Source organism: Peromyscus californicus, unplaced genomic scaffold, assembly GCF_007827085.1.
Source record: "Peromyscus californicus insignis strain IS unplaced genomic scaffold, ASM782708v3 Scaffold_14__1_contigs__length_90479793_seg_2, whole genome shotgun sequence".
In the NCBI taxonomy this organism is placed as follows: domain Eukaryota; kingdom Metazoa; phylum Chordata; class Mammalia; order Rodentia; family Cricetidae; genus Peromyscus; species Peromyscus californicus.
In genome coordinates, this window is record NW_026294436.1 from 34,612,668 (window position 1) to 34,626,492 (window position 13,825).

At 36.5% G+C, this 13,825-nt stretch overlaps 1 protein-coding gene across 1 annotated transcript; it reads right to left on the reverse strand.

Moving 5' to 3' along the window:
• Positions 1–9,534: 9,534 nt before the first annotated feature.
• Positions 9,535–11,615, reverse strand: LOC128109414 (transcription elongation factor A protein 1-like). Its single transcript, XM_052736582.1, has 2 exons — positions 10,575–11,615; positions 9,535–9,920 (listed from the first exon to the last, which is right to left on the reverse strand). Exon 1 carries the CDS (start codon positions 11,496–11,498, stop codon positions 10,593–10,595), a length of 906 nt encoding a protein of 301 aa, XP_052592542.1. The 5' UTR covers positions 11,499–11,615; the 3' UTR covers positions 9,535–9,920; positions 10,575–10,592.
• Positions 11,616–13,825: the final 2,210 nt, after the last annotated feature.

Below are 13,825 nucleotides of genomic sequence, written 5' to 3' on the forward strand. Positions count from 1 at the left end.
GGTTGTTTGCCCACAAGCAGAATTTCTTTTTTTTCTGTATCCCATTTTTTTTAAGAAAATTTTTTCATTCATTTTATACACCAATCAAAGATCCCTGTCTTCCTTCCTCCTGCCCCCTTCCCCAAGTCTCCCCTCCTAACCCATTCCCCACTCCCTCCCACAAGAAGGCAAGGCCTCCCACGTGGAGGCACATTCAGTAGAGGCGAGTCTAAGCCCTTCCCCTGCCTCAAGGCTGAACAAGGTGTCTCATCATAGGTAGTGGGCTCCACAAAGCCCATTCTTGCACCAGAGATGGATTCTGATCCTACCGCCAGGGGACCTCCCAAGCATCTGGGAAATCAAGTGTACTAATGTCAGATCCTTTGGAGGATATTTCTTCTTTGAAACCATGGGTAATTCACTTGAGTGTTGTTCAGTTTCCATGAGTTTGTAGGCTTTTTGTAGTTAGTTTTATTGTTGAACTCCAACCTTAATCCATGGTGATCTGATCTGATATAGGGGTTATTCTTTTTTTTGGGGGGGGGGGTATCTGTTGAGATTTGCTTTGTGGTTGAATATATGGTCAGTGTGTGCTGAGAAGAAGGTATATTCTTCTGTGTTTGGGTGAAATGTTCTGTAGATGTCTGTTAGGTCCTTTTGAGTCATAACATGTGTTAGTTCTTTCTTTTTTGTCTGGAAGGCCTGTCTTTTGATGAGAGTGAGGTATTAAAGTCTCCCACCATTAATTTGTGGGGTTTGATGTGTGATTTAATTTTTAGTAATGTTTCTTTTAAAAATGTGGGTGGCCTTTTATTTTGGGCATAGATGTTCAGAATTGAACTTCATCTTGATAGAGTTTTTCCTTTGATGAATATGAAATGTTCTTTTTCATCTCTTTTGATTAATTTGAGTTTGAAGTATATTTTGTTAGATATTAGGATAGCTACACCAGCTTGTTTCTTAAGTCCATTTGATTAGAAAATCTTTTTTCCAACCCTATCCATTGTAATATCTGCATTTGAAATTGAAGTATGTTTCTTGTATACAGCAAAAGAATGGATCTGGTTTTCATATCCATTTTCTTGTTTTTTGTTTGCTTTTTTTTTGTTTTTTCGAGACAGGGTTTCTCTGTGTAGCTTTGCGCCTTTCCTGGAACTCACTTGGTAGCCCAGGCTGGCCTCAAACTCACAGAGATCCTCCTGGCTCTGCCTTCCGAGTGCTGGGATTAAAGGCGTGCACCACCACCGCCCGGCTTATATCCATTTTCTTAGTCTGTGTCTTTTTATTGTTGAATTGAGTCCATTGATAAAAAGAGTTATTAAAGATCAGTGATTATCATTTCCTGTTGGTTTTGGTGGTAGTGTGTGTGTGTGTGTGTGTGTGTGTGTGTGTGTGTGTGTGTGTGTGTGTGTGTTTCCCTTTGTATTTTGAGGGTGTAAGATTATCTATTGCCTGTTTGTGTGGGTTCAGCTAAGCCCCTGGGATGTAGTTTTCCTTCTAGAACCTTCTGTAGGCCTGGATTTGTGGATAGGTGTTGTTTAAATCTGGTTTTGTCATGAAATATCTTGTTTTTTCAATCTATGATGACTCAAGGATTTGCTGCGCATAGTCTGGGCCTGGCATCTCTGGTCTCCTAGGGACTGCATGAAATCTGTCCAAGCCCTTCTGGTTTTCAAAGTCTCCATTCAGAAGTCAAATGTCACTCTGATAGCTCTACTTTTATATGTTACTTGGCCTTTTTCCTTTGTAGCTCTTAATATTATTTCTTTATTCTGTATGTTTAGTGTTTTGATTATTATGTGGTGAGGGGACTACTTTTTTTTTTTTTTGGTCCAGTATATTTGGTGTTCTGTAAGCTTCTCATACCTTTATAAGGATGTCCTTTAGGTTAGGAAAAGTTTCTTCTATGATTCATGTTTTCTGTTCCTTTGAGTTATGATTATCCTTTTCCTAATCCTATTATTCTTAGGTTTTGTATTTTTATAATATCCCAGATTTCCTAGATACTGTGCTAGGAATATTTTAGATTTAACACTTTTTTTGACCAATGAATCCGTTTCCCATATTGTTTGTTCAGTGACTGAGATTCTCTCTTCTATCTCTTGTATTCTGTTGGTGATGCTTACATCTGTAGTTCCTGTTCTCGTATTCAAATTTCCCATTTCCAGAATTCCCTTAGTTTTTTGTTTTCTTTTTGCTTCAATTTTAATTTTCTGGTCTTGAACCATTTTCTTCACTCTTTTGATTGTTGTTTTTTGGCTTTCTTGGCATTTGTTAAGAGATTTATTGATTTCTTCAGTTTTTTGCTTGTCTTTTCCCCAATTTCTTTAAGGGAATTTTTCATTTCCTCTTTCAGGGCCTCTATCATCTTCATAAAGTTATTTTTAAGTTAATTTTCTTGTGTTTCAGCTTGTTGTAATGTTCAGGTCTTGCTGTAATATGATCACTGGGTTCTGGTCATACCATATTGCCCTTTCTGTTATTAAATGTGTTCTTACACTGGATTTGAGATAGGTCTAGGTGTTAATTCTTGAGTTTGTCTTTGTTGGATGGGTGTTTTGTTCCTTTGTTTTCTGTTCCTCTCTTGTCTTCTGGCCTAAGTAGACCAAGGGTTCTGGTGACTGGCAAGTCTTTAGGTCTAGTAGTGTCTTGGGGAACTAGATCCAGCCTGGTCTCCTGTAAAGCTGCAGTGTTCTTCCAAAGTTGTAGACCAGAATATGGAGCCCAGTGGATGGGTATTGTTATTCTGATTGGTGTGGGCTGTACCTGGACCTATGGAGTCTAAACTTCTTCCAATTATTGTGGGCTGTGCCTTGGCCTATGGAGTCTACTGGAGTTTCAGGGAAGGACTGATGGGGCCTTCACCAGAGCATGGAATTCCACAAGAGTTGAAAGAAAGCTCCAGCAGTCTTGATGATGCTGAGATTTGGGAAGGGGTGGGCACAGGATGTGCCCTGGGGCTTAATGTGTGGAGACTGGGACAGTTCAGCTGGGAGGTCGGTCACTCACCTGTTCTTCAGATGGGTATGGGCTGTGTGTATGCTTATAGATTCTGCTGGAATTGCAAGGCAGGGCTGTTCGTGAGGAGGAGAATTAGGTAGGTGAGAATGGGTGGCAGAGTGAGTCTTGGGAGTAGCAGAATCTAGTAGGTGTTAGCAGTCCAGCTGTTGAGCAGGTCATCCACCTGCTTGCCTGTTGGTGGGAATGACACCAGAGCAGTGTAGTTCCACTAGAGTTTCTGAAAGAAATTTTTAAGTCAAAGATATATGACATCAGAGTAGAATACTGAATCTACAAATGGAAATAAAAATTATGGACAAGTTAAAGAAAAATACAATTTTTTTTCTTTCTTCAATTGTTTTAAAACAGTTGATAATGATATGTGAGTGAAGATCCATCATTGTAACAAATGTGTCATTTCCATATATGTGTTATAGAAGCAATATAACTGTAGGGTCGCAGCTATGTAGAAAATTTTCACTTTATGTTCAATATTTTGTGAGCAGGATAGCCCCTAAAGACCATTAATTTTTAAAACATAGTAGGTTGTTTAAATAGCATAAATTCGTAGCATAAGACAAGGAACATTTATAGCTTAATGGTAAAAAATGATAGAAAGACATCAAAGAATACTATGATTTAATGAGATTTAAGAGGAAGGTTGAAAGAGGAAAGGAAGTAAGTGAGAGAGTGATTGTAGAAGAAGGAGGAGGAGGAGCAGGGAAGAGGGGAAGGAAGGAAGGAAGGAAAGAAAGAAAGAAAGAAAGAAAGAAAGAAAGAAAGAAAGAAAGAAAGAAAGAAAGAAAGAAAGAGGAAGTAATATTAGAAATAAAAGATTATTGTCATGCCAGAACACGGCACATTCCACTTTTATAAAGCCAATTGTAAGAAAACAATGAAAACGATTATCCCCATAAACTTGATAATTTAAATAAGATCAGTAAATTTTTTAATGTCTCCATGAAAGCCTGTAAAACATTACATTCCTATTTGAAACATTCATGCTTATTTTCATAAAAACAGAATTTGTAAACAATGCCTTTCCAACAAAGAAAACCCTAGTGTTAATTAACCAAGTCTATACATGCAATGCTAAACACTACATTAACATAAATTCTTGCTGAAACTAGAAAAGAATAGTTCTCAGTTCATTCTATAAAAGTCAAAATCAAATGAGTTTATTATAAGAAAACTATTCGGCCATATCTAGCATAAGCATGAACATAGGAATTCTCAACAAATATTTTCATGACAAATTACCAATGATGATAAAATATATGATAAAGAACTAAAGTTTATACATGATACAAATTTATTTCACCATTAATACACCATGAGAAGATGCATATCGTCTGAACAGGTTTAGAGGGAAAAAAGTACCTCAAACTCATTATCTGTCTTAGTTACTTTTTGATTGCTATGATAAAATACAATGGCCTAGGCAACTTATAAAAAAAAAAAAAAAAAAAAAAAGAAAAACATTTACTTGGGCCTATTTCAAAGGGTTGCTGTCCATGGCCAGCTTGGCAGAAGACTGGCAGACATGGACTGAAGTAGTAGTTTAGCGCTCACATCTTGAAATACAATTAAGAGGCACTGTGCCAACTTGGGTTTTCATGGGTTTCTGAAACCTTAAAGTCAGTTTCCAGTGATATAACTCCTTCAATAAGGCCACACCTACTAACCCTTCTCAAATAGTTCCACTAACTGGGAACCATTGATTCACATATTTGATCTTGTGGGAGTCATTTTCAAAAAGACCAACACAATATGCTTGCATGGGGATACTTACAACAAACTAACAATAGAAAAAATAAGAAAAAAAATCAACCTAAAGCAGACTTTCACAAAAATTAAAGATAAATACATTATTTATCACATGCTGTTATAAAATGGTCACTTTGTTCCTACATTTAAAAAAAGACAAGATTTGCTATAAAACATAGTGAATTTCAAATGCTTGACATTATGAAAGTTGATGAGACATTGATAAAAATAAAGAAATTCTGTGCATGCTCAGATGAAACACTAAATGTTTACTCAAAATAGTTACAATGTACTATTATGCCACCTGAGAGTTTACCATATAAGATGAATGGGTACTTAAAATAACACCAAAATCTACAAAATGATATGTACATTAATATTTAACAAAATAAGTTCTATGGGCTAGGGAATTATAAAACAGTGATGAAGTAAATGAAACTAAATAAAACCTATTTTGTGCTCATGGATTAGAAGAGCCAATATTATAAAGACACCCATTCTCCCTAACTGCTGTAAAGATTCAGTGTCTTCAGTAAAATTCTGAGTATGAGTTCTTGGCATAAGGGTCAGTGGGAAAGGATGCATATCCCCAATGCAAATAGCCTGGTTTCCAATCCAAAACACAAGACATAGAAGGAAAGTCAACTCCCACAAGATGTTCTTTAACCACCACACATACATTGTGGCATTCTAGCATGTGAGGAGACACAGACACTAGACAGATAGATGGATAGATGGATAGGTAGGTAGGTAGGTAGGTAGGTAGGTAGGTAGGTAGATAGATAGATAGATAGATAGATAGATAGATAGATAGATAGATAAAAGACACACACACACACACACACACACACACACACACACACACACAATTCTCTTTCTTTCAAAAATGACAGTGATGCACCATTTCCTTGGCCCTTCTCTTTTTCTTAAAGACTGTAGTTCCTACATTTCCAAGTTAAGTGTGTTAGGCTATCCCTGGGATATTCAATTCTCAGATGAAAGTTTATTATATAAGAGAAATTCAAGATTGATTAGGGCTTTATTAAAGCACCAGTTTTAGAATGATGATTACATCGGCTCCTGGAGATGTCAGTTCTTGGCTAGGAAATGGAATGAATAATTTAAGTAAAATGCATGTCATGCTTGGTAATACTGTAGTCAATCAACCTCTGTTCTTTCAGCCTCTGTTTCTATTTCCATCATTGTAATCTTGCAAATTGTTTTTTTTCCTTTGCCTTTTTAATGAATGCTGACATAAAGATTTCCATTTTAATGCAAGTTTAATAAGAAATCCATTTTATTTTCTGGTCAGCATGATAGTTAAAATGTTGACACTTTAAACTATGATGACTCTGAGTTATATAGATCAGCTAATGAAAAATGTACATGAAATCCCTGTTTACTTATGTCCTGTGGATGACTGCATGGACCTACTAACTTACTTCAGTGTGTTTAGACTCACTCTGCTCTGGTTAAGTTTTTCACAATACTAGAAGAGGGGATTTTACAAGACTATGGTGATGTTGTGAAACTCTTGTCAGAAACTTCTGGTATACATAGGCTGACCTTGAACTCTTAATCCGTTTACTTCATTCTCCCCAAATATTAGGATTACTGTCTTGGTATTCAGTACATGGACTGGAAATCTGTTAATAGTTCTAATTGTTTTCTTTAAATTATTTTTTATTTATTTTTCCAGATTTTTGTTCTAACATACAATCTGACTCACTTGCTGCAACTTTGGATTTCTGATCCTCCTACCTCAACCTCTTAGGTACCTGGATTGCAGACTTACACTGTCAGACTCAAATACATTCAGATATTTTTAATTGAAATATGAACAAATCCAGACATTACATGAGATTCAAAGATTAATACCCCGATAACAATAATATATATTGATTAGAGAAAAGTTTCAAATACGTATTTTAGAGCATGACATCAACTTGTATGAAAAACTTTAAGAATTATACTAGAAAAGCATTACTTTATGCAATTAGGTGAAACCAATGATAGATTATGACATTTAATTTTAAAAGTTAAAAATGAATTCTGTAAAATATGGTGGTATAAGTGCTCATTGCTGATGGCTTGTTTCCCATAGGACTTGGTTTCTCTCTGTCAATCAACTTGTGCAAGGAAAAGTTAAGCTTAGATATTTTAATAATCAGACCCTGTCCAGTGTAATGAAGCTACTGCTGGAGAAATGGGCTATAATGCATAACTGTAGCTCTCTTTATTATGGACTTTCTGTGAGGCTCATCAGACACAGTCACAGATTTCAGGAAAAAAAAACCTAATAGTGCATATGTGTCTACACATGATCTTTGTAGTATGTGAGTGGCCATACCATGTCATAGATAGATAGGAATCAAAAATTCAGGCATAGAATGGCAAGACAGAGAACTCTTACTGGCTGAATTATATTTCTCCCCAAATTTGTATACTGAAGTGCTAATCCCTGGAACCTTAGAATGTTAACTGTGTTTGGATGCAAGACATTTACATGTGTCATTGAGCTTAAATGAGATAGTTGAGGCAGATCTAATTCCATATGGCTCATATCCCTATAAAGAGTGGAGATTTGGATATGTAGAAAAACATCAAGTATCTGAACACAGAGGAAAGACCTTATGAAAATAAGGCAAAAAGGCCACCCAGCATGGCAAGAGACAGGTCTAAGCCCCCACCCCACCCCCCAAAAGGCCACACTTCAACAGCTTGACTGGACAGTCTTCAGAACTATGGGAAATGTGTCAAAAAACAGGTTGAGGAAAATAATTTTAAAATGGATATTCATGTGCTAACACTGAGATAGCCAAATGATTTCTGTATTTTTCAAATATTCATTCTTTATCAATATGTTAGTGGAACCATGACGCTTGAAAAAACTCTACTACCACCGTTTTATTTGACCAGCAAAATTCCTACATTCCTTCATTGTAAATTTCATCATTATACCTGCAGATATGTGCAACTCTTATCAAGAGAGAAGCTTCTTCTCACAGCAAATCGAGACTGTTCCTGAAGACCACCTAGATGTAACACAGACTTCAAGGGACTGTATGGACTTGGCCCCAACATCTGCATCTACAATGCAACTCCTGTACCTAAGGTTCATGGATGGGAAGGCTTTAAGATCTCATCTCAGGAGCTAGAGGGGAGGCAGTAAGACTACAAGAAAGAAAGGACCAAGAAATCAGCTTGAGACCATGTCTTGTAGAAATGGCTGCCTAAACAAGACCCAAACAATGACAATCTCAATATTAGATATGCTAATATGAATGTCACAGAGTCCCTCCCCTAGAGAAAGAACAACATGTCACTAATGACTGCTGAGACACTGAAAAATTAACCTTTCCCAGAGAAGAGCTCCCTAACCGGTTATCCAATTCAAAGCGTTCAGCCCTGATATACACATAAGCAACAAAAAAGAACTCAGCAATATATAATTGATGTATTTGTGCAGATATGTGTATAATAATAATAATCAAAGAAAAAGAGGCCCTCAATATGAATAGGAATAAGGGTGAGACATAGGAAGGAAAGGGAGGGGCTAGAAAGGAAAGGGAAAAGATGTGATTTTACTATAATTAAAATATATTAAAAATACATTTAAATGTTTTCCAAATACATAGTTTCTTTCAAATATTTTTCTTCCCTTAAGAAGTAGGCATTATCTTACTTTACTTTTTATCTCTTTTCATTATATTTTTATCAAGTAGTTAGCACCAGAGTGTGTGTGTGTGTGTGTGTGTGTGTGTGTGTATATATATATATATATATATATGTATATATAGTATATGTATTTGACAATTTTTATATTTCTCATCCAGCTATATATTCTGAAATAATTTTATCAGATTGTATGAGATGTCTATATTTTGTTTCAAACTATGTTGAGGGGTTTTCTGTCACACAATAGTAATTTGTGTACTATTTCATTCTTTAGTGGATCATGATACTTCTATGCATTTCTAGCAGTATCTAGTTTCTTGTTTAAAAAAATGCTACTCTAATTACTGTCCATATTTCCTAATGAGAAAATGCTAATATTGCTCTGCAACAAATTTAGAAATCCAATTGCCAGGCAGAGAGCAATTAATTTTAGTGACATGTAAATTTTGTCCTACAGGAAATAGTTTTCTATCTCTAGACACAATACTTGGCTGACACCACTATGTAGTGGATCGCAAAAATATTAATGGCCTTTAGTTGGTGGAATCCAGAGATGATGCTAAACATCCCACTATGTACATGAGAGCCCTCCACCACAATGTGTTCTGTATCTCAAATTATCAGTAAGGTTGGTGGTTAGAACAAAAAGGCAAAGGATGTTCACATTCATACTTACTATCCTAAAGCTTTCTGAGCAGCTCAAGATTATAAGAGATTCTTTTAATCCACTACCTACCGATAAACTGATAGTTTTTTGATTTTGACAATCCTCTTCATTTTTTTTTAACAACAAAAAAAATTTATTGATTTACGAATTTTAAAATGGATCACTTAAAAGTAGGACTATTTTAACCTTATTATTTTTAAACTAATTCTTTCAAAATGTACTTTATTTTTAAAGTGACAGAAATTACCCATGGACCAATCCTCTTTAACATGGACATTTAAATGTTTTCTATGTTATGTCAAACAATCTGCAGAGCAGAGTGCAAAGCTTGTGTAGTGGTCTTTACATAAAAGTCTGGCCAGATGCAGAAGCACGTAAGTTGTAAGCTTTGCAACAGTGGCCTTTACTCTATGCATCAGAACATCTGTATCAAGAAAACCATGTGAAAACCACTGCTTTTTATTACCAGCAAAACAAGCGGGACACATTTAAACAAAGGTAAAACTTAATTGTGAAATATGTATTGTAAAACTACTTGCTATAGCCTACATTTCAGTTGGCTCAACATCATCATGTAAGAAAAAAGTCAGCACAAAAGATTCAGACTAAAAGATTTTTCTTTTTCTTTTTGCAATCTCCATATGCACAGCTTAATGATTTATACAGTTCTTAGGCTTAATCCTTGGTCAGTAGATTTCCAAGTGCAAGTCCAGTCATGCTGTCTCCAGGAACTCTACTAAGATGCTGACATTTTCTTCCCAGCATGTCTTCTATGGGGGAATATTCACCAGAAGTATGCCTGTGAGGGGCTTTGTGAAAGCCTAGGAAACTATAACAGAGTTTGGTGAAACTAAAATAGAGTGCAAAGTCAAATAAAACCAAACTGATTGCAATCAAGTCAATTCTCAAAGAAAAATCTATTAAAAACAGTAATATACATGTATAAGAAATACAAATGATCACTGCAGTTAGTCACAGATGCAAGAGATCTAGGGATCCAAGGCTTTGTGAGCATGGTAATTAAGAGCAAATTCATATGCTAGATCAAATAGTGTGCACAATTTTGATAAGCTGGTCAAGTACTACTGGAATACATATCATATTTGGTAACTAACGTTTATATTACTCCTTTTCTCTCCCTTTAATATTTTAGGTACATACCAATGAGAAAAAGCAATTTGTCTTTAATGGAGAACAACAGAATTTTTATGTGTTCCAGACTCAAAAGGTTAATATTTAATAAAATGTAACATCAACTTACTTATAAAAATAAAAAAAAAAAACGCAACACATTATCTAATTCTTCTATGGTCTCCTAGCTGGTCTGAAACCACAGAAGGCCTTTAAGGAAGTATGTTAGGAGAAAAACAAAGACCAACCCATGGGACGTGTATGGTTACAATTATCACTTGCAGGAAAGCGAGTTGCCTGGCCTAATTTTAAAGCTAATTACAAAATCCATTTTTCTTAATGGTCCAGATACCTTGCCGATTCTTCCAACTCAACAGAACTTCCACTGATTTCCACATTCATTACATACGACAAATGTTGTCATTGGTTCATCAGCACTACGAGTTTGCACCTGTGTGTAGGTGCAGTTCTTCTTTTTACATTTGCCACACGTGAACAAGTCAGTCTGGGTCCCACCTGTCTTGGCCATCTGATGTTCTCTGATGGCTTCTTTGGTCAAGTTTTTCCTCATCTCTTTGAGCTCATCACTAGCCATTTCCTCTGCTGTCATTCTAGCAAACAGGTCAGGAGGAATATTCCCACACAGCACATTTTTCCTTAAATTTGGATTCTTTGCATCTTTAAGATTTGATATCCTACTTCGTACTCTGTTTTTGTATTTCATGTCTGTATTCCTTATTTCTTGATATATAGCTTCCTCAATCTGGGATCCCAGTTCTTCCTCATCAGCTCCAATAGCAATGTAATCATCTCCTGTTCGGAGAGCTGCAGCAAGTATCTCCCTACACTTTAACCGCACAGAATCAGAAGTGCTTGGTGCCCGAGGAAAAGATGAAACATAAGTGTCTCGAACGTTTGTCTCATCCTTTCTGCTGCTTACATTGCCACTGGAACTACTTTCTTCTCTTGCTTCAGGGCTATTCTGTGATGAAATTGCAGGTTCTTTTTTCTTTTCTTCAGGGTCTTTATCAGTTGATGGTCCATCTAATAATTTTTTCCAGGATTTGATAAGCGATTTGGCTAAAGATGTGACTTCTTCGTCTGTACTCTGCTTGCGAATAGCGTTGACAGACATTCCAATTCTCGTGGACTGTAATAATTCCAGAGTCATGGGAATATTCTTAAGTTCTTTCAGCAAATCCAATGCACCAGCCGCGTTCTTCTTCTGCACCATCTTGTCCATCTTCTTGGCAATGCGAATCACCTCGTCCTCCATGGCTCCGGAAGGCCTCTGCTCGCCCGGCCGCAGCGGACGGGAAGCGGGAGAAGCTGCGCAGACGCTCGGCAAGCCGTGAAGCAGACGGCCTAGGCCTTCCTCACGGACCCGGCCCGCGGCGGCCCCTCTTCATTTTTTAAATCTTCATGAGTCTGATTCTTACTGTTTACCTGATAACCTTCACTCTAGGAATTTTGTAGGTTTTATAATTTTATTCATATACATAAAAATGTTCTTCTCTCTAATGGTTCCTATCTTAGGAAGATGGTCCTTAGTTGATCTTGGTCATGTAATAGACTCCCTGTAAGGTAGAACTTAGGGAGGTTTTTAAATCATTGAGAGATACAGCCCTATTTTGTAACCTATGGCAGTTATCTAGAAGGACATGTTATGAAAGGTTTTGCCTTGATCCGCCCAATATTACTTAAGTTTCTATCTGTCTACATGATGCTCATGTTACATGAGCTCCTGCCATTAGAACCCAGCATGGAAATGCAGCTTAGATGGAATACGTTCTTATTAGGGACCATTACATGTCATTTGAACTTTCAGGATCAAAAGCATGAGCAAAACAAATCCCTTTGCATTTAAGGATTCCTCCTCTGTAGCTAGAGTTTTCCTGCCTGGCCCACAGTCAGGACAAATCTCTCTCACCCGCCAGTCCCACAGCCACTCAGTCCCAACCAAGTAAACACAGAGACTTATATTGGTTACAAACTGTATGGCCGTGGCAGGCTTCTTGCTAACTGTTCTTACAGCTTAAATTAATCCATTTCTATTAATCTATACCTTGCCACGTGGCTTGTGGCTTACCGGTACTTTACATCTTCCTTGTCCTGATGGCGGCTGGCAGTGTCTCTCTGACTCAGCCTTCCTTCCCAGCTCTATTCTCCTCCTTGTCCCGCCTATACTTCCTGCCTGGCCACGGGCCAATCAGTGATTTATTTATTGACCAATCAGCAACACATTTGACATACAGACCATCCCACAACACTCCTCAGGCATTTTGTTATAATAATGCAAAAAGAGACTAAAAGATATTATATTAAAAGACAGTAATGCATCTTTCCCAGGTCTCTATTTTACTTCTTATCTAGTATGTAGTATAACTAAACAGAAAATCAAGTCCCAGGCTGACCAATAGAAGTGGCCACTAGCTTCTCTATTTGCTCTCTGCTTCAGATTTATATTTTCTTCCCCTTACCTCCTCTTCCCACTAATGTACTTCATTGTATAATATTTTAAACATAATTTTATCTATTTGAAGTTATATAGTAATTATTCTTGGGTTGAAACATTCCATAAGAGAGAAGTTCATTAAGATTCAGAAAATTCTAAAAAGGAGATTCTCTAATATTCTTGCAGGAAAGATGACATGTATCTCAAGAATTCCTTGAAATGTTGCAGATGTGCATGACCACTTTCTTCTCAAAGTTAAGAAGCAAGGATTTCTGAGAAAGGGAGACTCCTTTGTCTGGGGTAGAATCCCCTGCAAGTTATGCAGAGACTTCCAGCTTTTCTGAGTGAACACACATGCTGAGGTGGGCTTTGAGAAAGGCAATGGCTTTTGAGTCATTCATGCTCTTGTGTGATTCATAGCCAATAATCTTTTAGGTAACTCCAAAGAGCTCATCCTATGCCAAGTTGGATTCTGGAATTATCCTAACTTTTGTCTGCAATTGGTTTCCCAAGTCAGGTAAGTTGATGTTTATTCATGTCATTCTTACCAAGAACAATGTCACACAAAAATTGTTTTGATAATTTTTTAACTGACCACTCACAAGATATTTGACATATTAAAATAACTGAAACCTAAGCCCAGGGTTGTATTATAAAATTATAATTTAATTTTGTAAAATTGAAAGTGATATAAAATTTATTACAGTTCGCAGAAACCATTTCCCTCAATTTTATAGCATTCAAAATAAAGTTACATATTTCAGTCCTTACTTGCCTATTTAAAAGTAATATTTGAAATTGTGTATATTCGCTATATGTCAACCAAATTTCTCTTTCCATCTATGACCAGGCTACCCTTGAATATTAAAGAATGTATTTCCATGTGATCATGCACTATCTTTTTTCTATACTTTTACCTGAAAATTCTTTTATTTTTGCCCTCATCATCTTTCTTTTTAATTCAGTGTGTGTGTGTGGTACAGAGAGAGAGAGAGAGAGAGAGAGAGAGAGAGAGAGAGAGAGAGAGAGAGAGTCGGGTGCATATGGAAGTCAGATGACGTCTTAGGATTTTTATTGATATGAAGAGACACTATGACCAAAGCAACTCTTATAAAAGAAAGTATCTATTTGAGGGCTTGACTACAGGT